Source organism: Ischnura elegans, chromosome 1, assembly GCF_921293095.1.
Source record: "Ischnura elegans chromosome 1, ioIscEleg1.1, whole genome shotgun sequence".
Lineage (NCBI taxonomy): Eukaryota > Metazoa > Arthropoda > Insecta > Odonata > Coenagrionidae > Ischnura > Ischnura elegans.
In genome coordinates, this window is record NC_060246.1 from 169,637,477 (window position 1) to 169,662,938 (window position 25,462).

At 40.0% G+C, this 25,462-nt stretch overlaps 1 protein-coding gene across 1 annotated transcript in view; it reads right to left on the reverse strand.

The window, feature by feature from the left end:
• Positions 1-254: 254 nt before the first annotated feature.
• LOC124173651 (abl interactor 2) overlaps positions 255-25,462 on the reverse strand; it is a 47,473-nt gene continuing 22,265 nt past the window's right edge. The window contains exons 7-8 of the mRNA XM_046553064.1: positions 5,334-5,861; positions 255-1,844 (exon numbers count right to left, since the gene is read on the reverse strand). Coding sequence (XP_046409020.1) covers positions 1,681-1,844; positions 5,334-5,861 — 692 coding nt within the window. The 3' untranslated portion in view covers positions 255-1,680. The remainder of the gene's footprint in view (positions 1,845-5,333; positions 5,862-25,462) is intronic.

Genomic DNA, 25,462 nt, shown 5'->3' on the forward strand with positions numbered 1-25,462 from the left:
CCTAAGAATGTAACTGACCTTTCCAAATCTGAGTGACCATTAACTCCTCAAACTCGAAGAGGGTCTTTACCTCTCCAACTCCGTGAAAGTCAAGGGTGTCTGGGTATCAGGTGAATCCTATGGCGAGCAATACAATGAGAAGATGATTACTGCTTGCAATGAGTACACACTAACTTCTACGCTTACCATAAAAACCTAAAAGCTAAACTATACAGAGACAAAATGATGCCACAAAAAAGAACAACAAGAATAAATCATAGATTAAAATGCTTTATTAAGGAGATGACTTTTTGTACTAAAGCTTTCATAAATATCACCAATAAAAGAAATTTTCTACAGCAGATGCAATAAAATCAATGTAACTTTCCCCAGTAATAACTAACTGGAAGTTAAATAACATAACTATTTTCCATGTTACTGATAAAAAAGATATGCACAATTTCATTCAAATGAATTTGCAATAACACCTAATGGGAATAAATATTGTCTAAGAGTTACACATGTCATTCCAACCTTTAACAAAATAGGAAATATATAAATGGAATACATATATAAACAAATTCTTAAATAGGAGCAATTCCTATCCCCTCCCATTCCTGAAAGTACAAAGAAAATGTTCAAAAAGAGAATATTCTCAGGGCTTAAGATAAAACAGAATACATCTACTTCCATCTTTGTAGGAAGAAAGCTACTCTCACTAGGCCAATGAACCAACGTTAGAATGATCAAACATATCAAATGTACACACTTCTGTTGTACCTACTCATCAGTAAGTTGACATGACAACTTTCACAATAATATCACAATATGCACAAATGAATTGGAATATTGGACAGAAAGATGGCCAATGACCATCAGTTGTTTTCCAATCCCTAGATTGGGCAAGTTGGAACAGGATTTTAGTGATAGCGAAGTCATAGATATCGATAAAAAGTGATCATTAATTATTAACCATTATTACACGCAACTACTCAACACCTCATTACTCACAGGCTGACCAATTATGCATAGGGGTTGATTAAGACTGCATTGAAAAATATTGATTGACTTCCACTTATTTTAATTTACACACCAATGAACCAAATATTGCTTCAATCTACGTAAACTGCCTCTTCACATTATCATCCTCTAATTACAGAGTTTTTAAATAACCCTTTTGACGCAAAAGGGATAACCCACTGGCCACAAAAATCCACAACACAAAAAATGCCAAAGGCAAAAGTAGCCAGCGGTCATCCTCCCTCAACTGAGCATAATTCATTAATATAATGTATGGAACTAGCTCGAAAAATGCAGCAAACAAGAAAATTTTATAACCCAATATTGAAGAGAGATTATAAAAATCAAAGTTTCATCTGACACGTAAAGGCACTGAATTTATGCTGACATGTCCATTTGCAGAAATTCAGTGCCTCTACTGATACATGGATAACCATTACAATTATGTAAATAGTTCATAAATGCATTGTTAACAACTAAGAAATATAGAGTAGTACATAGGAGATAATTAATGGCCATGCCTCACCTCTATAAGGTGTTGTGATAGTACACAGATGCAGTAAGTGTAAAACTTCATTCACACCCATCAAACAGGGTCTAGATAACTCACTTTAGGCTTTTAAAGTATAATAATAGCCAATGATGCTTGAGTATGCAGTGGCTTGATTTGATATTAAACATTCACATACAAGGCTCCACATAGTTTCCTGGAAATAATCCTGTTATGCCCTCCATTACACCTTCCCACCAGCCATCGTCATTCTTCTTTAGAACATAAATGACAGCACTCTCCTGAAAGCTCAGCTCATCTTCCTTGTCCGCATAGTAATCATATATGGCCACCACTGAAACAAGCACAGAATTTCAAATTATACCACCATTCAAAAATGAATTAGTTATGCATGAAAAACATATCTCACAAGCTTATTCAATTGCTAGACCATCTCTTACTCTTGGGGTGTTGGGTATTGAAGAAGAATGATTGATAGGAAAGGTAATTCATAGAACTTTCAATACACATTTCAATTTCAGAGAGGGATAAGAATTTGGATGAACAGCACAAGGGAGCATGATAGAGCTGCATGCTATTTTCAGCATCCCCGAATTTGCACTTTGCATCCACGACCAATTTTTTACCTTCCCTCTTGGCTTCATGTCAATGAAACAGCATTCATAAATGATTTTTAAGAAAGAAAAAGGAGGAAAGTACACACCAACAAACTGCACTGTGATAGGCATGACTCAATTCAGGGTTCCCACTCTAACTACATTATAAAATTGAAAAATTCTATGACTCCTTTCCTTTCGCTCCCACGATTCCCCTACCACTCAACGCAGACAGGAAGCGCTCGCATGGCCACGTAAAGGTAAGAGATTTTTATTAAGAACGTGAGCCTGCTACGCACCTGAGAAAACAACAGAAAAATGCTGACCAGAGGGAGACGGCAGTTCGCGGGCCATCTTTAAATGAGGTCACAATTGTCTGGTCCCACTGACTTCGTATAATCGAGAGTTTACTGCAATTCCTTCGATTTTTCATCTCAAATAGCTTCATATAGCAATCGATAAAAAAGCTTAAAAATACAGGTACGTACAGTGGAACCCCGATTTATCGTTCCCGCATTCATCGTTTTCCCTCATTCATCGTTCGCCGCTCCTGGTCCCAAATTAAGTTCCATAAAGACAATGTAATTTTTTCCCGCATCTATCGTTCCCCGAAGTATTGTTTTTCCGCATTGATCGTTTGAAGATCGCGGTCCCGTCGAATAATTTTCCCGCATTCATCATTTGATAAAAATGAGACGAAGTGTTTACAACGTGTTATTTATGGCTAATAACGACAGACACATAGTTTGAATATTCCCCAGGAGATTGAAATGCGATAGGGAGAAGCAGAGTGCCCTGGGATAGTTACATTAGCGCATTTCCCAAGATCTGGTATCTCCCTCCATTCAGCACTCGCCTCCCCCCGGTTGAAGCTTTCCTCTTCTCCGAAATAAGAAAAAGGTCTCAGCTCGCGCAGGGATCGTATTACGAAAACCTTAGCTTCAAAAAAAAAAATATCAAGTTACTCGAGAACAGAAGAAACCTTTTTCACGCCTTCCCCTTTCTCTACCGCTAACTTTTTTTTTAGCCAACTCGCTTCAAAGATCCCCACTTCTGGAGGTCAACTACAGCATGAATCACCAATTAGCCCAAAAGGTGTCTAAAAATGAATTTCGGTAATTGGTATTTTACTTCTATTATATTGAGATATTAGTGATGTGCACGTAATTAAAAAAAGAATGATACCAAACACGACGTATTTCTAACATTATTTAAGCATTTTAAGCAAGGAAATAGTTGGAATAATACGATGGTGATTTCTGGCGAATATCGATATCCTCGCAGCTGATAGAGAGCTTCACGGCAGTTGATGCGATTTTTTTTCAAAAACAGGGCGTCTGGCTACAATTTATGAGTTATGCTACAAGTCTCACTTGTCTGAGTTGCTAACGAAGGGATGCCTTCTCAGGATAAGCTCAGTGATAAGCTCGGTTTCTCTCTACTAGCAATCTGAATTCATCTGCTCATCTAGAGCTACCCTACTTATTGTCAGAAATATGTGGGTAAGTTGTCTTCTCTACAGGATAAAAAATTTCATTGCACAGTCATATGGTCACGCTTCACCCTCTGCAGTAAGCTCTGCTTACGCCGTACGCGATATCATTAGTGCCGAACTTCACCTCGTACGAGTGGTTCCGTACTTTCCGGGGTGGGTTGACTTGCGAGTGTTTTCCGTGTGGGTTCAATGGAGTCCGGTTTCATTTTTATTAGTTTTATTCTTATTCGTCTTCGGACCATGGCCCTTCCGAAGACACAAGGGAGAACTTTAAAAGATGGACTGAAAATAATTGATGATTAAGAAAAGAATCCGGGCTAGAAATACGTGAATATTGCAGAACACCTCCGTCCGGTAGTACATGACGGCAGGGGTGGGGATAGAGCGAGATCCCTGGTGAAAACGAGAAGTGGGATGAAGCCAAGGATCAAGTGGGCGTGCAGCTGACGATTAACGCCACATTGCCTCAATCATATTAAATATTTAATTGCTAGAAAGGAACATTTCAAATAATAAACTATTTTTGGCCTTCTTGATCCATCTCATAACCAATCTCTGCGACGGCGAAATCAGTTGTTTGAGGCATAACACGCACATTTCTCTCGTAAATACGTGTACTTGAAATGGCATTTGGTGGATAAGAATTTTTACATCAGACAGAAATGCATAATAGCAGTGAAAATTCCGAGTGGAGTGCAAACATTTTTCAGCAAGACGGCTTGTTCCTTTAGGATATTTGAAAGAGAGATAAGTCGAATCAACAATATGACCTAAATGTTTCGATAAAGTAATAATATTCCCGTAATCAGCTAAAATCTTGTTTGAATCCATTAATGAATATCATAATTCGCAAAAATCCAGCGTTTCCTGGGACATAGGCAACCCGGACAAACATTCCCGCATCGATCGTTTTCCCGCATTCATCGTTTTTTTCATCCATCCCCCTGAAAAACGACAGATCGATTTTCCACTGTATTCTTAATTTCCAAACTCTTATCATGATCTTGGCTAAATGGCAATAGGAGAAGGAAAAGCAAAGTGTACACAGTTTACATACTGCATAGCATCAGGATCGATAGTGAAACTCCACAACTTCCGACGACATCATCCGTTAATATGTTATAAGTTGCGAGTCTGCTCAAAATATATTCTTTACACAGCAATGTAGCTTAAATTGATGCTGTGTTTGACAACTTATTCGCATGCTTCACTGTCACAGTTCTCACATTACCTCAACAATAAACTGCTCAACACGCCAGCACAGTGACACCATGGTTAAACTGAGCGGCCGTGAGTTAACGCAAAATTGTAATGCAGTGTTGCATTCTGCAGGATAACCACACTTTTCGATGCCTTGGGTTTATCAACTTTACTTATGAACAAGCTCTTGTAACGCATCTTTAAATAAGGTCATATTTTTTTGTGACTTATGAAAAGGTTTGAAATTACGAAACTCGATTTTACGAAGTGCCAATTGTCTGGTCCCACTGACTTCGTATAATCGAGAGTTTACTGCAATTCCTTCAATTTTTCATCTCAAATAGCTTGAAATGTAGGTAATGGATAAAAAAACTTAAAAATACAGGTATGTATTCTTAATTTCCAAACTCTTATCATGATCTTGGCTAAATGGAAATAGGTGAAGGAAAAGCAAATGATAACCAAAACCCACAAAGGCAACCATTGGAGACAACTATTGTTCCCCTACTTGTTGAGAAAACAGTGCCCTCACCTTTTTCGATGTAGTTCTTGGGCACCCATCCAGGAAGATCGGCTTCGGCAGGCACTATGCCATGCGACATCCCACCTCGCATCACGTTCGGCACCCGTCCAAAGCCACCGTCATCATCATCCTCATCATCTTCCTCGTCGCGCCCCTCTCCCGGAGGGGGCGGAGGGGGGAGCGGAGGTGAGACGTTGCCTGGCTGTGGTGGCTGCTGCACGTGGTGGTGCATATGGGCGCCACCAGCACGAGCGTGCTGGTTCAGCACCACCTGCTGCTGCTGGAGGTGCATGGCGGGCGTGGGAGCGTGGCCGAGCGTGGCGTTGCCCCCCACCACCTGCCCGTGCATGCTGAGGTGGGCAAGCTGCGCGTGGGGCTGGTGGGGCAGCGTCTGGTGCATGTGGTGCTGGTGGAGCTGAGCGCCAGTCACTGGGTGGTGGTGGTGATGGTGGTGGTGGTGCAGTGTGTGATGGTGCATGGCGTGATCCATCATGTCACCTCCACTAGCCATCGACACCGTCAGCGGGGACGGAGGAGCTGAAGAGCACACAACCAATCTATGTTAACCCTCGACTCCACGTGGAAATCTATCAGCCTGCAGGCACATCCACGTGAAGAATGCCACAAGCCATTCTATCAGCTACTTGATTTTAATAACTGTTAAAATTAAATTTCTCCCAGACACAACAGAAGAGATACAGATTCAGGATCCGCAATTCTCTCATTGGATCACTCTGGCAACATGTCCAAGGTGTGCATCATGGAAACATAACATTTTGCTGAATAATTGTATTCATATTCACCCAATTAAAAAAAATCCATGCTGTCACCATAAATCTAGCCATTTGATCGTTGGATTATTCTTCCTCATAGGATAATCCTCTAAAATCGCTGGCACAGTAATGCCTTTGCCTGGTTTCGCTATATGGTGGGCCCTTTTCGCTTCTATAGCATTAAGATGTTTTTCCCTTCCAACCCCAGAGGCGTCGTCGGGCTCCTATCGTGGCGGTGCCTCTCTCCTTTTCCTTTCCTGTCCTCCCCCTTCCCGGGTGATCGGGCGCATAAGTCTCTGACTTGGTTCCTGGCCCTAATGTGTTGTATCCTCAAAGGCCCTTATCCCCTTGAGCCCTCATTCTCTTTGTTGACCAGAGGACACTCAGTAATGATTACAACTAGAGATGTACAAATAGTATCCGCGAATACTCGAATACAAGAAAGAAAGATAAATATTCGATATTCGAGGTCTCGAATAGTTATGTTAAAGGTACCGTCTTGAATACCTCGAATACTTTGAATTTTGCATCATACACTGTCGCACGCACGTCGTTGGTAGTCGACTCGGAGTGGTGAAAAGAGTTTGACGTGGCGAACAAAAAATGATCGTGTGAAATAATCCAAAAATCCACAATTCCCCCCACCAGAAGAACCTGAGTGCCGTGGGATAGTAACTACGTAGCACAATTCCCAAAATCCGCTACCCCATCAATCCATCAGCCCTCGGCACCTCCTCCGATGCTTTCCTCCTCTCCGAAATCAAATAAAAGGCCCCAGCTCCCGCAGGGTTCCTATTACAAAGACCATAAATCAAAAGCTTCAAAAGAAAATATCAAGGCACAGGAGAATAGTAGAATTGTGTTTCTCCCCCACTGACCTTTTTCTGCCTACCTGCTTCGAAGTTCTCCATTTTTTGGAGTTCAACTGCTGCATCTATTAGCACAAAAGATGTCTAACAATGACTTTCGTCAATTGATATTACACCTTTATTGGATTGAAGTAATTTGCGCTTGATTTAAAAAAGAATAAGACCAAACATGATGCATTTCCGACTTTATTTAAGCATTTTACTCAAAGAAATAAATGTCAAAATATGATGGAGACTTGCATTCTGGCAAAACTCGATACCCTCGCAACTGTGCTTCTAAGAAGTTGATGCCGAATTTTTTTCGAAAACATATATCAAGTAACAAAATTTATGGGTTATGCTATAAATCTCAATTGTCACAGTCAAAGGGATATTTTCTCAAGATATTTGGTTTCTCGCTGCTAGCATTTCGAATTCATCTGCTTATCTCGGGAGAACTTCCAAAGATGGATTGAAAATATGTAATTGAAAAAAATCTGGTGGAGAGCCGCATGTATTTTGGAAAATGCCTCAGATTGTCCGCTAGCACTTGACAGTAGGAGTGAGGGTAAAGCGAGTTACATGTTGAAAATAAGAAGTTGGATGAAGCCGAGTATCAAATCGGCGTGCTGCTGAAATGGCATTTGGTAAATAAGAATGTATACATCAGACAGAAATCCATTGCAGCAGTGAAAATGCCGAGACGGCATGCAATCATTTATTCCCGAGGTGGTATGTCCCCTTAGGATATTTGAAAGAGATGTTAGTTGGACCAATTATATCCCCAAATTGTTTCCATATTCCATTAATCAGCTAAATTCCGGTTTGAATCCTTTAAAGGAAATCACAATTATTCGCCAAAATATTGGGTTTACTGCTGAATAGGCAATCTAGTCAAACATTCCAGCATTCATCGTTTTTTTCGTCCCCCCTGAAAAATGATAGATCGAGGTTCCACTGTATACCTTTTTATTTATACATTCATCAAGGGAAATAGAAGAAAAAACGTACGTTTAATATGCTTTGCGCAATTCTAGTATTCGATGTATTCGAATATTCGATCAATGATTTAATACTCGAATTCGATATTTGAGTTTGAGAAATCTCCTATTGGACCCATTTCTAATTACAACACTTCATTGCTGAGACAGAAACTGCCAAATGCACTGCTGAAGCAACATGAATGATCATTTCGGAAGACAAAACCTCTTTTCCATCACTCTCACACTCCCTTGCAAGCAGAACTCGTCAGTTCCACTCTTAATTTCAGTAATGCAATCCACGTAGTTACCAAAACACTAATGGGTCATTCAACATCAACTCCACAGGTGCTCCAAGCCCACCATCTCACATTTTAATATTTTTTCCCCAGTGTCTGGAAACAACCTTAGTTAAGAAATATCCTAAATATTTTGGGGCAGATACCAAGATGTGCTTTTCAAGATGCATGCATGTAATCAAGTACAGTAAACTCCCGATTACACTGGACAGCATGAAAATCGGCCCTGACACCATTTCTCCTGATTCTCACTTATAATGACCCCCTGAATCTGAACATTACTTCAGTTTTTCATCACCCCACCCCCCCTCTGATTTTTATCACTTTTCAATCATTTGGAGGGGCTAGAAGGATTATTTTATGGTAAAATAATTCTTGGAGTATAGGTCAAATGTGTATGATGCAAAAATGTTGTAAGGCAACATTTCAGTTTATTTAAAACTATCATCAGGGCTGTGAATGAAAACATGAGAACAATATAAAATATAATAAGAATATATGTACAATATTTTTACATAAATAAATGTTATGAAAGAGTTTTTTTTATTTAGAATAATATAAATTGATAAGAAGGAAAAAAAGGATTATTTTAGCAATTACGTTACTTCTGAGGGTTTTGAGAGGTGAAAAATAGTGATGGGTCAGTTCAATTCCTCGATTCTTCGATTCTCGACCAAGAACCGGAATCGATAACGAGTACTTGCCAAGGTGAAAAATCGATTCCATTTCCAGTAGGACTTGAAACCACAAATTTATATAAGACCGCGTTTCCAACAGTCATTTGAATTTTCGCGCCACGTAATCGTAATAACAAAACACATATCTTCTAGGAATGTGTGAGTACTCGAAAATTCAAATCGACTCAGGTAGTTGGTACTTGACTCGAGTGTTTCGAGTAGATAGCATTACGAATGTCGAGTCGAGTCGTTAAGGTTACAGAGCTTTTGAGGCTAGGAAGCGCTATCATGAAACTCATGTAATAATGCAGTTTTTAAAGCCAATATGTCATTCTAATGCCTTGGCCTGGTAGTTTCAGCTCGCCGAATACACTATAGTTGTCGACGTGGGCACTGAATACCTTTACGCCAGCCCCGGCGGCCGATTGTCTTCTTACCCGGTGCACACTGGTCCGAAATCGCATAAAGCTGGAATAAAGTCCAAAATGATCTTTTTGGGGATAGAGACTTGAATATTGGCATAAATACTCATAAATCATTACCAGATATTACCAGATTATCAGATATTTATTTGCCATTTTACATAAATACGACCCTTTAGTGAGATACAGTGGCCCAAAGATGACCAATTTTTCAATGCCACGCGAGATAACGTTTTTCATCAAAAAATCTTTGAATTTATCCAGGTGGTTTTGCGTTGGTATGAGTTTTATGGAATAAAAAATGCACTATTCCTTTGACCTGGCGCTTTGCCTTTACTTCCAATGACTTTTGAAGATTTTGACCCTCATCTGTCTGGGTTTACAACTCGAAATGGCCGACCCACTTTTCACGTGAAATTTGACATAAAGTAGACATTTATCTTTCGTTTACGAAAAATATGACTCAGAAAATTTGAACCACAATATAAAGTAGAGATTTCTAAAGAGTACTACTATGAAATCGTGGAAAAAAAGTTTGCGACGAAGGAAATAAGTGCGATTTTTCAATCACGCATCAAGGCTGAGCTACACGCCATGGAACTCTAAGGCTCGGTAACTGAGGCCGATTTTTCAAGTTTTTTAAGACATTAGTCTTGAAAATCGTCATTTAAAGAATGGATCATTGTCTTCATTGACTTAAAACATTAAACTGAGGATGTTAAAAAGGATTATGTATAGATCGACTTGAATATTTAGTGCATTACTCGAGTGAAAATACTTAGGGGTGGATATTTTTCAGACCCATCCCACGTATAAGAAATATGGCTCGGGTATTGAAGTAAAGTGAAGAGATTAAGTCAGCATGCTTAACAGAAAGAAAAATGAACTGTTTCCGCGAAATGCAACAACCGATACCCTTTTTCTCTTTCCACCTTCGCCGAGGTGAGTCACGCGGAAGGGGGAGTTTTCACACCACAAGGCTCTTTTAGCTTTTTTTATTACTGCGTCCGTTCGATGTGATATTCATTTGTAGCGTTTAGTTTCTTTCTTGAACTCAAAAAAAGCAAGAGATTTTAAGGTTGATTAAATGACTTGAGAAGTATAGAATTTTTTTGGCTCTACAAAACTAAAGTTTAGTTCCATAGTTCATTCGATTTGTCCTCTTGAATTCCATGAAGATTCAAGATCCAAAAAAATCGTTGATACAATATTTAATAAGAATTCCAAAGTCTCCGAAATCTTGCAATTTTGACAGGAAAGTACTTGCCCAGTCACACAAGTGTGTAGCAAAAGGCAATTTTCTGCAGGCAGTAACACTGTAACATGGAGACGTCAAAACCTGCTGGCTGAGCATGTAGAATAACTGGTTTTTCTGCTTGAGAATTTTAAAGGACCAAATACATATTACACAATTCATACTCTGTGAAAATGACTACACTCAGGGCTCTCCCTTGTAGTTTGGATACATATACGACTTAAATGGTAGACATATTACTTGAGGTTCATCAATTTCAATTGTGCCCATAGAACTATTGAAGACATTAATTTTCATTCATCTCCTACTTCTGACAATAGCCATCAACGATCCTCATTATATTTTCCTTCTTACATTGAGCTAGTCATTCACCATAGACAATTGGAGTAGAATATATTGCATGTATTGGAGTAGAATAGTATGCATTGCTGTATTGCCTGGTTCAGAAATTATCATACTCGCCTCGATACTTGCGAGTAATTTTCAACTCGACTCGAGATCGACTAGGGAGCCTGTGACAGGTATATGGTCAAGATACAGTTACGCATTTGGAAAAGTACCCAAAGTCACCATAGCAAATACTGTTGAAGCTGAAAAGGAAGCTTATTTATCAGAGATGAATGCACCACCAAATTCCTTCCCTGGGAAATACAGGAAGACTTGTATCTGAAGAGGTTTCTTCCCATACCACCATCCACTGTTTTCAGTGAAAGACATTTAGTTCTCCAAGAAAAATATGTGATGTAAAATGCAACAGGCTTTATCCTGACAGAGTGAAGATGCTTTGCTTTCTGAACAAAAATTTAAAGTCTGTAAAATGAGACTAAATTTGTGAGACAATATTGATAATGATAAGATATTATCTATAAAAGATATGTATTAAAGGAGATACTTTTATTTTAAATTTAAACATGAGTGCTAATATTCTAAAGTGTAACATTGTAATATTGTTCTCAAGTGTAATATTGTGTAGTACTGTGTAATTATTCTAAAGTGTAATATTGTAAAGTGTATTCTATCATGTAACACCACTTTTTCAGGTGTTTTGAAATTAGCTATTATATTTTAATTACATGGTGCTGATATGAAAGATGCTTTTGTCAACTGACTCTTTCACAGAGTAATATTTTTTAAAGTGGTTTTCTTGTTGCCTGGAATTAAGTACAGTGGAACTTGGTTAGTACGTTCCTCCTTAGTACATTTTCCTCCTTAGTACGTTTTCCTCCTTAGTACGACGATTTCTCTCGGTCCCGGTACCATGGGAACAAAATACAGGTAAAAGTATTTGGTTTGTACGTTTGAAAAAATTGCTCTTTCCTGGTTAGTACGCTCAATTGCTAGCCGTGACGCAACCCGCAATTCGTTCTCCAGTATCTTCTTAAGGGTCGTAAAGCTCCGAATTCATGATTTAATTAATTATTACTAGCCATTAATATTCTTGCATTCATTCCACAAATCTTTCTTCTACCCTGATTTATCCAGATGCATTTCTCAATTCTTATGACGTGATGAATTTATCAGGTATGTCTGACTATGCAAAACTGCAGCCAATGAGAAGCCCCAATTTTCCCCACCCCGAGCTCCTCACCTTCTGTTGCCTTTGGTGTGCCCACTGCCTTAAGTTTAGAAAAAGTTGACACACGATATTAATTGCGTAAATGTTTACATGTTTCTAGCGGAAAACTTTATTAAGCTGCATTTTCTCGTTCTCTCGTATGCTCGTATTGTGTGCAACTGTAAATGAATATTGCGTCATTGAAAGCTTTTCCCCACTAACTTTGTTGCACGTTAATGACGGAGTTGGCTGAATAAAAGCTCACTTTTAATTAGCTTCGTGCTTTGGAAATACTCTTCGATGTTTCCAGCGAAGTAAATATTCAAATGATGATATTTTCACGTTATTTTATTGAGATATGAGAAAATGAAAGTATGTTTCCGTGCGTGAAAGATTGAGAGTATGTGCGTGTGAATGTATCTAAGAATATAGTTAGTTACAGGTATTTTTTGTGTGTTATTTGCTCGTAATCCTCGACACCCCTTCTACGTGTATTAACTGTGACAGTGAAACCACCAGATTCATCGATCAACGTAATATATAAAAGGCAGAAGATATAATGATTATAGGTAGGTAGACGATGCATTCTTTGGGCCCTTAGATCGCAGTATAACATTATGAATCAATTTAAGTATTCAGTTTAGTAATGTAGCGTTGAGATACCGTACTTTCCCAAATCCACGCGATCGGTCAACTCTGGGAATAATATTACGCATTTTGATTGGCAATGCTCGAGATGCAACTCTCAGACTATATTAATGTTTATCGATTTTGTATCTAATAACGTAAGAATACTGGGTAGAGTTCATGAATATCGCAGTGCATTGAATGAAACTTCACCGAGAATTTACCGCGCATTTCTCCGCTGAGAATTTCACCGCGCCGATCGCAATCTCTTAAGCACTAACGCAAAGGTTCGACTTACGTAAATTTCGACTTACGCAGAGTCTGCCGGAATGCATCTCTTACGTAACTCCGGGGATGCCTGTAATATTAAAAATATTTCAATGTCTCGATTCGTCCAGTGCTAATGCGTCAGCTGTTGATTAATGACTACAGATGCGGTAGCACTGGAAGAATGGTGCCATTGGAACCTCAACATTACAGAAACCTATGTAGTCACATAATAAAAATATTTTGCTACATAACTTAGCTACAATAATTAAAATACATATGTAGCAGAGGCTTGGAAGATTCAATCTACTCCGGTGGAGCTCGAAATGCCTCGTCCACTCAGCCTTGGAGGGCATTCCTTCTTTTGCTTTTACAGCCAAAAAAAGGAAAAAGTAATACTTTCTAATTCCACAAAATATAAAATTGAGATCTTATATTCACATTGAAGTTACAAAGTACTAATTCTTTCTCCTTCATCATGGAGTTCCAGAAAGTATCAGCCTCTCAAATCATTAATGTATGTATATTGAAGTTGTCATCATTTTCCCTCGGTATGCCTCTAGCGATCACAGAGTCAACTTCTACAGGCATCCTCCGAGTTACATATGCCTCCACTTACGTAAATCCGTACTTACGTAAGTAATAACCGTATTTCAAGTGATTACGTTAATTTTCAAATGCGAGCGTGATGAAGTAGATATTCGCTCGTATACCCAATGGAAGAAAAAATATTGAATAGTCATCGAGATTTTTTAAGTGTTAAACAAAACAATGTTACCCATTTCTACCATTCCTCGAAGGAATTTTCATTAATTTCTGTAGAAAAATCGCTTATAAATCCCAAGTCACCAATCAACGTGAAAAGTTGCATTTCTAGCAATGGAAGTGGTAGGACTCACTCCTGTACGATACAGCTTATTACTCAGCATTCACACCCGAACTGCAACTTTCAACAATTTAAAAGTTGTATACTTAAGTTTGGTCATTTCCATCAGTGGGATTAAAAGAAAATGAAGTTCGAGCAGAAATCTTTATTGCGGAAAAGAATTGGTTAGTACCCTCGTAAAAGCATTGAAATTTTGAGTGCTGGCAATGAACGCTGCGAAGAAGTGAAGAAAAAGTTGACACACGATATTAATTGCATACTTGTTTACATGTTTCTGGCAACTGGGTTACCGTGTTGTATTTTGCAAAGATTTTATTAAGCTGCATTTCCTTGTTCTCTCATACGTGTGTCATTAATTTTAATTGCAGCAAGCATAGACATGAGACAATTTTTTAAGCATCGTAATGGCGTTTAGGTATTAAAGCAGTGTCATTTCAAATGCAGGGATGCGACGACTACACTAGCAAGGGTTGGTGTGTGCCAAATTGTTAATTTTTTCATTGCTTATACAGATCAACTTCAACATTAAAAATGGAAACCACTCTTGCGAGAGCACATGCCATTAAAGGCTCGGGGCGATCAACAACATACGTACCGACATAATTAATAAGAGCACAAAACGAATATAAAATGCCATGTTTCTCCAACACTTGTAATTCACTTTACCCCAAAGAGTTCACTTACACAGTATATACAGTAAAACCTCACCTTAACGAACTCCCGCTAAACGAAGAACTCCGTTCAACGAACAAATGCTATTGGTCCGGCCAATTGCCTATGTAAACACAGTAGTGAAAAACCCCGATGAACGAACTCCTCTTTTACGAAAACTCCCGATCAACGAAACGAAATTTTAGCGCGATCGAGTGAAATTCACCTCTCAATAACAAATTTTTCCGGTTAAATTTTTATTTTCATAGGAATAATTTAATATTCGTAGCGTTGTAGGGCCAAATAGAGACTTCCACTGAATGAGCCAAGCAGAATCGTCGTTATTAACCGTAACCATAGCCTTCCGTGGTGTGTTTCCGCCGACCCTAACTCGCGGCTCGCGGCGATTTGCAAAAAATGATAATGCCGACTTTCATAAATAACTTAATGTCCGAATATTTACACGCTCAAAGAAATGAAATTTAGAGCTATGTACTTCGATTGCATTATTTTGACGGTTGTTTAAGATACTTTATAGAATTACAACGCGTAAATTCCGAGAAGCATTTTTTTCACTCGCCGCCATCTTGGATAACATCTTTAAATTACGGAAGATACAATGTGCACGCTAGAAGATGAAAGCCAAAATTTGCCTCTCTTAATTATCTTGAATATGACTCAGAAGTAACTCTTGTTTCCTTCACATTGTTTATTTCAATGTCATCTAAAAACAAGGAGAAACTTTTGCATTTGCCGCAATCTTGGATAAAAAATAAGACGAAAGCCAACATTTTCCCATTGATCTAGACGTTACTTGAATTGAGTGTTTTATTCTAAAGGTCGGTCTCTGTTATACGATTGTAGCGATGTCCTAACGTCATGTGAAGCGGTGTTGATTTTCTCCAGAGGAAAAGGTTTGCGACGGCCGTCGCTTGTTGCATGAAGAAGACGACAGTCGCAATTAAGTATGACATTCGGTCATAATACTGTACAAAATTTTTGCATAACGGACGGGAATTGTTAACGCTGCGTCCCAGGGGCCTAACCGAAAACGCTCCATTACCAATGTCAATGGACAAATGCCTTCAACTATCTTTCTGGATTCTTCGTTAAAACTTTTGCGGGTGCTCGTCATGTTGAATTAAAACTTTTGGGCTATGTCGCCGCGTCAGATTTTGGGTGGCCCCAACGTTTCCCGACCAATGCTGGTCACTTTCTCAAGGGAATCTGAAGAGGTGGGATTTAAAATTGATATATATATAGATATGTGTCAGGTGGTGGGGGGAGGGGAGTGAGAGGTTGGAGGAGTAGGTTGTCGATTATTTTTGCCGATTACGGCAACCAAGTTCGTACTCTAAAAGAATAGGCAGGCCGCGGGGGAAAAATGAGCAAATAACGTTTTATAGTACTCCTATGCACTAATAGTGATGGCTCGGAGAAATAACCTCCGTTTTAGTGGGGAAGTACGTGAAACCCCGCTGTTTTAAGAATGATAGAGTCAGTGGTTTATCCAGGAATTTCGTTCAGGTGGTCCAATATATGGGGGCGGGGAATTTTTGAAAAACAGTGTACTAACTTAGTACTACCAAGTAGAGAGTATTAAACCAATTTTAACATTTTTCATAATCGAAAAAACTTCATTTTTCAAATGAATATTTTGTACCCTCCGGGCCTCTCCCCTGGCTGCGCCACTGGCACGACATGTTTAGACTGGGCCACTGGTGAGTGATGCCTCACCCCTGTGGTAGCAGCAAAAATTCATGAATGATGGCAGGATTAATTCAGCGGTGGTTGGCGGGAGTTGATGCACTCATGGGAAAAGTAGATTTCTTCCTCGAAAGCTGCACGGGCCCAAACATAGGACTAACAGTAAGAAATGTGCGCGTTATTTTCTTCCCCCCAACTGCACCAGCTAATTTGCAACCTCTCGACCGAGGGGTCATTTCTGCGGCAAAGCGGCATTGCCGTCGGATTTTAGTGGAGTCTTCGGTTTGTCGAATGGATGTAAGGGATCAGCGACATTGAAGAGGACCATTTTGCAGGTAATGCAGCGGCTTTGAAAAGCTTGGAGGCGTGTCGAACCTGCCACCATATTTAGTTATTTTGCAAAAACCGGGTTTGCAGTCAACAGCATCATCATCGTGACTTATCTTACTTTGAGAACTCATGCATTTTTCTCGTGCATCAGGCCTTTCATGCTGTTTTCTTATCGGCAGTTGTCTATCCGGTTTGCAGTCAACTGCGTCCACGCGATGGAGAGTGATGGCGAAATCCGTGAATCCTGGCAGGGTCTCTCGAAAGACATGAATATTGAAGGGTCGTTTGATGAGTTCACTAGAGTAAATTAAAATTTAGTTATCCGCGAAGCCAGTGAACTGAGGGTTGCAGAATATAATTTCTAGAAAACTTATTTTTCAAAGTCGTGACGTATTTTACTTCGAGAACTCCTGCATAAGGCCTTACGGGGTGTTTTCTTATCGGCAATTGTCTATTCGGAATGCGATGGAAATGATGCTAGTACAATGAATTATTTACAAAGTTCGCGACCGCAAACATCGCAATAGAGTATTCTGGATTCAACTACTATAAAGAAATGCTACCCACTGCGCTTTAATGGGTCGACGAAAGTCGCAACTCGCGTCGTAATAGTTGAGCGATCTAAATTTCATGATGAAGGTACAGGCGGCCCCCCACTTTCGTACACAATGCGTTCCCGAAAACTTGTACGAAAGTCGAATGTACGAAAGTCGAACCATTGACTTCCAAAATAATTAGGGGTTACGTTCCAAAAGAGCGGAATATACGTACTAAAACCTTTTTTTTTCACGGAATTCATTTCAATTGACTTAATTTTAATAATATGTTAATAAAACTCCTAAAATCATCTAATTTCTTTCGAAAATACGCAGAAAATGCAAATAAAAGTTTAAAAAACAAGAACTCCGTTGGCTATCGAGTGAAACTTCCTCTTGGCGTTTAAGTTGACATTCCACTTATTACGTCCACTATAAATAAAAGGACATATCAAGAAGCATAACAAAATGTATTTGTTGAACCCGCACTCTGGATACCTTTTAATTTTTACACCAAAATTCGATATTTGGCACGTGACATTCGTGATCGCGTATATTCCGCATGTTATTCAAAAAAGACAAACGGAATTCAGGTGATATTTCGTGCATTATCGTTGCTGAAGGTTTACATGAATTAAACAGCACTCAAACGAAAAAACACAATTAGAAAGAAGGTCTTACTAGTTCTATTGAAAGCTGTTTGATGATGTCTAGTCAACTTCTTTTGAAAAATATCTTCAATGAAGGCTTTCTTCTTCTCTTGATAAAGGAGCCTATAGCAGGCAGTCTCTCTCCCAAATAAATCACCTAGATTAGAGTCAATTACCAACAATTCCCTTCATTATATACGTTCGTATTGTTCGCCCCCGATACTGCCATTTGAAACAATTGAATGTTGGGATGCGCAATAAACATCGCGGGAATTTTTAAAAAATTACAGACCAACGTCTGAAAGTCCGAATTTAGTGTACGAAAGTCGAGTAAAAGGTGTCAATTTTGAACGTACGAAAGTGCGAATTGTATGAAAGTCGAGTGTACGAAAGTCGAGGACCGCCAGTATAATTGGCGCTGTTACCTTAACTTTATATTAGTAATGGTCAAATCTATCGAACTCTTAATTTTTCTGTGTAAACTTCGCGAATACATGTACTCTATTTCAAATATTGAGAATAAAGGGATGGCCTCGCGCTCACCACTATGCTGCATACATTTTTGAAAACCGATTATAAAGCACGCGAAGTGATTGAATAATACGAACTGAGGCTTCCTAAATGTGGTCTATTGCCCGCGATTTGCATTTCAGTTGAAGAAAACAGCACTATTTCAAAGTATGCGAAGGTAGAATGAAGATAACGCATGCAGACTTGCTTCTATTTCCGTGCCCCGGGAATGATGCAACGTGCGTATCACCTCCGGGGAACGAACTCCTGATCAACGAAACGGCAAAATTTCGGTCCCTTGAGTTTCGTTTAAGAGAGGTTTTACTGTATGTGCTAAAGCAATCATTCCAAAATATAATTTCAATTAACAAATAGGATGAAATAAAAGATAAACCCTGGATCGGGCACGCTGGCATAAAATATGTCAATCTTCGAAAACCAAGGATTTCAACATTGTTCGTCCATTATGCGCTAGAATGGTCTCCTGTATTCCTACAATGCACTTTGACTGCCTATATTGCGAGTTTTCAAAGTTCGAGGTATTGTAGCTTATTTTTTTTAGATCAGCAAGAGGAACCCGTCACATGTGGCATATAAATTACACCGTACGACCCGGCCGTGTACCTTTATATCTGTATCACCTATGAATGTACAAGATTGAAATAATTTCTACAAATAAAGATCAACTTTAACAAAAATCATTTGCTGTCATACAGTAAACTCTCGATTATACGAAGCAGGATTTTACGAAGTTTTCGATTATACGAAGTGATAGTGCAGTCCCAGCGAAAAGCCTATGGTAAATACATCATGCTCTTCGATTATACAAAGTTTCGATTATATGAAATGTTTTGAATTTACAAACCTCGGATCGGTCCCCAGGAGCGAAAGGCATTCGTTTACACGAACTATGGCAAAATATTTGTCAACAAAACTAGTTACGCCGGCGTAGTTAGCTAAAAAAATCAGCGCTTCCAACTGTAGTTCATCAAAAGTGTGAAATTGTAAATGATAGTGCAACTTTGGAGAGAAAGGTTTCGCCTAAAACCTCACGGTAGGAATTCAGGGGAAGTAGGAGTTCAGTAAAATATCGCGACTGACATAATGCCTCTATTTACGTGCCTATTCGTAAACATCGCATCGACAATACTTTGTAGTTTAACAAGTCAGGAAGGTCGCGTGGGGTATTTCGTACACTCCTAATTATCCCTTTGCACTGCTGTGAACGTACCTGGTAGGTTCGCAAGGCAGGCTGCTGTGAACGTACTTCGAAGACTACTTGACTACTTTTTGCCAAAGCACTTTGAAGGGTCACTAATCCGGGACCCTTTCTCCCCAAAGGTGACTGCTCTGACTGCATTTTGAAAATCTATCAATCAATGCCATCATCAAAAAATAATTGTTCACATCGCACTCCTGCCAATCAGGCATTCAAGTACGTCTCTGAACCGTGTTTCTGCGATGAGAAATAACGATTTTGTTAACTTTGCTAAAATGGCCAAGTTAATAAAATTGTCATTTTTCATCGCAGAAACACAGTTCAAAGACATAATTTATTTCCTCCACTACAATCGCAAATTGCTGGAAATCGGCCGAATTCCCTTTGATAGCGCATCATGAGGATGTTCTAGAGGTTGGTAATTGATACAACTAGCCTACTAGTAATTCTACTGCTATAATTTCACGGCTATGGTTGATTCGTTACGTTATACCTTCAGGAAGCTGCAGCGGAAAAAATGGCGGAGGAGGTTAGAGGCTTAAAAGATGATTTTGAAAAATTCTTGGAAAAAGCAAGAAGAGCACAGCGCGCAACATCAAACGATTATATTGCCCTTGACGATGACCTCCGGGCTTGCGACAATGGGACACTGGTACATACGTTGGAAGAAGCAGCGGCCAGGACTAGTCAGAATAGCAATGAAGACGAAGATGAAAGTGAGGAAGTAATTTCACCAAATAAAAAAGAAGTACACACTGCCAGATCAAAACATTAAGATATATGAACCGAGTTAGGTCCCCAATTTCATTCCCATTTATGCAAGTGAGAAACCATGGTGGAAGCGGCGATGGAGAAGGGCAAAAAGAAAAAAATACCATATTTTTTTAGTGGTATCTTTTCGTGTATATACCGTATAAGCTCGTGTAAGAGGCGCACCTTTTTTCCCAAACATTGCAGCCGAAAATGGGGGTGCGCCTCTTACACAAACTTCTTATCTTCCCCCCCTCCCCTACCCGGTCGCAAGTCCAAGGGGAATTGAGGGGCCTTGGTTTACAGCATGAGTCAGTCATCTGAAACCCTGGGTCAAAATCAAGCGGCAGGCAGGGGAGTTTCTCCCTTAGTGACGTATTTTTAAAATGATCCTGTTTGAATTTCTTGCAAGCATCGCGCCGTCACGTCGGTACCCCAGAGGTGAACATTGAAAAGATCGCGCGGGGTGATTCGCTCCGGAGCGCGCGCTAAATTTACTGCCACGAGTGGGTATCCCGCGGCATTTATACTGCATATAGTAATCGCGTATCAAACGTATAGAAACGCGTAGTTTTGAAGGACATACCTGATTCGTCAACATCTGTCTTGCCGAGCAATTTCCATTACGCTGAGCACCTGATTTTTCAAAAATTATCTTCAGACGCTAATATGAGGATTTTTGCAACTGAAAACTATATTGGTGTCAAAACCTGCGGTTTAAAAAATTCGAACGAGTGTGTTCATTGTTGGACTAGCGCTGAAGGAGAGGTAGAGGGGAAGGAGCACGCTCCATATTTCAAGCTACGAGGCTATGAGCGAAGGAGCAAGGGAAGAACACGTCCGATCTTGCATGTGACGTCGTTGCCTTTAAAGTGAAGAGGCGAAGGCACAGCAATGTGATATACGCAGTTTGCGTTGCCTGAAGTTTCCAGTCCGTCTCGTCTTGTTTGAATGCGCTTATGCTACGCTTGTTTCTTCCGAAATTGTGCTGTTTGGACTATGTTGAATATTAGTAGCCTTTTTTAGCTATATATCTTTGTGTCAATCAATTAGAGCTCAAAAAACTTAAATGCTGTCAGATATACGTCGCGTTAGGTCTAATTCTTTTTAGAACTTCGTGCGTGTCATACAATTGCTGAAAGATATCGAGATATCTTCGAGCTCAGAAGGTGACTCACCTAGCATTTGACCTCCAGAAACTCGGAGAATTGAACCTGGTAGACCGAAAAAGGTCAGTTGGTGAGATGGGGTAGGGATGAAACGCGTTTCCATTGATCCCCTGTAACTTGATAATTTCCTAGTTTCCTATGGAGTCCCGGAAAGGAAAAAAACGGCCCCGCGCACACACACCGAATTTGAACGGCCGGTAAAATATCAGCCGATATTTTACCGGCGAAGCGATGCTTGCACACACGCCGGATTTTTACCGGTCAAACGATAAGTTGCTATGTTTTTGAGCCGGCGACGGCGATCCGCAGTGACAATGGCCGGCAGCTAACCGGCATTTAGCCGGTGCCGGCGCGTGTTCGGTACGTGTGCAAGCTCCAATGCTCTCCCATTGTACACTATTGGAATGTGGACGGCCGATATTTTACCGGCCGTCCAAAATCGGTGTGTGTGCAAGGGGCCTAAAATCTACGACGTGGTTACTATCCTAAGGCGCTGAGATTGCCCCGATTGTTGTCCTATCTCTTGGGAAGGTTCATGCTATGTGCCTGTCGTGTTTTGCCTTAAAATTTTCCACGGCTGCAATTCTATTGCAATACTCCTGTGAGAGCTATTAAACAAAATTGTTCATGAGTAGAACAAGCAACGTAGAGCGATGACGTATACGAAGAGAGGATCGGAACTCTTTCTACTCCCTCTTATGCCGCTATTACCGCCGCAGTTATCAAAATTTCCTCTTTCAAATAGTACTGAAAGAGGAAATTTCGATAACTGTCGAAATTCCAGGCATACGTCTGCAACCGCGCACGATAGGATAAAAAAATATCGTAAAATTTTTTTTCTTTATAGCTTCCTTCCTCAAAATAGTGGTGCGCCTCTTACACGTGTGCGCCTCTTACACAAGCTTATACGGTAATAGCCTTCCTGAATAAACAACTTAAATATCTTAAGTATTGGGCTCTATTAACCACCAACTTATTTTTCAGGCTACTCGTAATGAAGATGCACTTCTAACACTAACCATGAACTTTCTTCTCGCGCACCTCCCCGTTCTCCCATGCCGAGAGATCTTTCTTTCCTAAGTCTTTGTTTACTCCCTCCTGCGGCCTTCTGCTGATCTTGCTGACACCCACCTTACGCAGCCCAAACCCCTCCTTCCCCAGCATTTCCCATTCACTCCCCCACTAAGGTTACGGAGCTTGAGTGCGTCGTAGAAAAATACGCCCCCCAAATGTAAACTGAGGCAGAGCTGAAGGCCCTTTCCCCACCCTTCTTTCTCCTGCCCCCTTCACCCCACCATATGCTGACCACTTCTTTCCTCAGGCAATCCCCATCCCACTCTTATTCACCCCACCCACTGGGAACGTTCCCCAATTGTGGAGAAGGGCATGGTTCATCTTTACCTGCAACGGGGGTAAGTTAATAACTGGAGAGAGGCTGAAGAAGTATCTTCCACTATCGGGGAAATGGTGCCACGCTTATAATAGTCTCTCTTCTTCTCTGCTGACGTTTCAATTGAAATTATTTTCTTTGCTCTTTCCTCACTATATTTATTTACGATTATGGCGCGACTATTTTTTCGTGCTAAAGCTAAGAAAATCTTTTCTCTACATCAATGATTCTTTGCATAACTTTCAATACGGCGGAGAAAGGGACACGAAAACTAAATGAGGTGAATGTACAGGTTTTTGCGTGTCATTTTTGGTAATTCACGCAAGTGAACCAATACTTCACACACGTTGAGAAATGATGAAAAATCTCTTGTAGGAAAACAATCAATGCGGATAATAACGTTTCTCTCTTTATTTCTCCAATAATGGAAGATGTTTCTCCTGTCGTTTTCCGGTTGGAACCTTGCTCCTGTCGGCATAAAAGAAGAGAGAAATACTATATGAACATAGCACTTCACACCCGATATGAAGAATATGGTGATATCCTGATGAAGAATTAAGTCTTTCGTAGCAACGTCTGCTAAGATGATGGAGCACAGTATCCGGACGGAGAACTCAAACAGAATTTACTTCAAATATTCGCCAGAAGATAATCATATCCTATGTAATTTATAATCGTAACTGAATCTCAATGAAAATAAGTAATGGAAAAGATAGCACATTCAACTGAAAATACAGAGTAACTGGAAATATTAACATACGAAGGTTACCGTATTAGCACGAATCTAAGACGAGGTTTTTTTTTCCTCCTAACTCCTGCAGAATAGAGGGTTCATCTTAGAATCGGATGCAAAATTCTCGACGTCAATTGGGTTGCATAATTTACGTCGGAAAAATTATGGACACCTGAGTTTGCCACCTGATAGCTATACAACGAAAAATCAATGTCAAAAATAGCTTAACAGTAATTTAGCATATTTAATTTTGCGTTCAAGTAAAAAAAAAAACATTTTCCATTTTTGGGCAGCAGGCAAAAATTCGGTGCGTGCCGATCAGCCGCCAGGTGCACTTCTGCCGTGTCCGCGAGATTGCCTGCTTTACCCTGGGTTCGGCTCCATTCAAGTTAAAGCTCGATCAACTCACAAAATGTTCGTGTGATTGGTTACAATTTACCTAAATTGTAACTTTAAAGCCTCAATGTCGTCGCGGAATAAACTGCTACAAAGTCGTTGCATTTTTCTCAGAGCAACGGTAAGAAGGCAACATGAGTTGCCTCTGATTAGAGAGATCGATTCAGTTGCCTTTCAGAGTATTACGATGGCAGAGAAAAGAAGTTATTACACTGCCACTTTCAAAAGAAAAGTTATTCAGTGGAACCCCGATCTATCATACCCATATTGATCATTTTCCCACATTCATCCTTCGCCGTTTCTGGTTCCAAATAAAGTTCCATATAGGCAATGTAATTTTTTCTCGCATCTCCGAAGTATCGCTTTCCCGCAATGATTATTTGAAGATCGTGGTTCCGACATATAATTTTCCCGCATCCATCTTTTGAAGAGCATGCGACGAAATAAATACAATGTGTCATTTATGGCTAATAACGACAGGAACATAGATTAAATCTTCCCCACGAAATGAAACTACCATTGGGAGAAGCTCAAAGCCGTGGGATAGTAACATAAGCGCATTTCCCAAGATCCGCTATCCCCCTTCATTCAGCACTCGCCTCCCCCCTCTGACGCTTTCCTCTTCTCCAAAATCAAACAAAAGCCCCAGCTAGCGCAGGGATCGTATTACAAAGACCTTAGCTCCGAAAAAAATATCAAGTTACACGAGAACAATAGAAACACGTTTCACGCCCCCCCCTTTTCTCACCCACTGACCTTTTTCAGCCTACCTGCTTCAAAGTGCCCAGTTTCTGGAGGCCAACCGCTGCATGAATCACCTATTAGCTCAAAAGGTGTCTAACAATGAATTTCGGCAATTGGTATTATTCTTTTATTAGGCTGAAATATTTGCAATGTGCTCGTAATTCAAAGAAGAATGAGACCAAATACGACGTATTTCTAACGTTATTTAAGTATTTTTAAGCAAGGAACTAGTTGGAAAAATACGATGGAGATTTTTGATACCATAAGTCTCACTTTTCAGAGTTACTGACGAAGGGATATCTTCTCAGGATATTTTGTTCCTCCCTACTAGCAATCCGAATTCATCCGCCCATCTGGCGCTACGCTAATTAGAAAAGAATGGGTATCTTTCGGACAAAAAATTTCATGTCGCAGTCATATGGCCATGCTTCACCCTCTGCAGTATGCTCTGCGTACGCCGAACGCGATAGCATATCTCGTACGAGTGGTTCCGTACTTTCCAGGGTGGCTTGCCTTCATGCCACCGAGTGTTTTCCGTGTGTGTTTAATAAAGTCAGGTTTCATTTTCACTAGTTTAATTTAATTGGTCTTCGGACCATGGCCCCTCTGAAGAAACAATTAGTCGAATCAAAAATAAGACCTAAGTGTCTCGATAAAGTACCACTATTCCTGTCATTACGCGCCAAAAATCCTGAGTTTCCTGGGACATAGGCAACCTAGCCAAACATCTCCGCATTGAACGTTTTCCCCTAGAAATTTTTTTT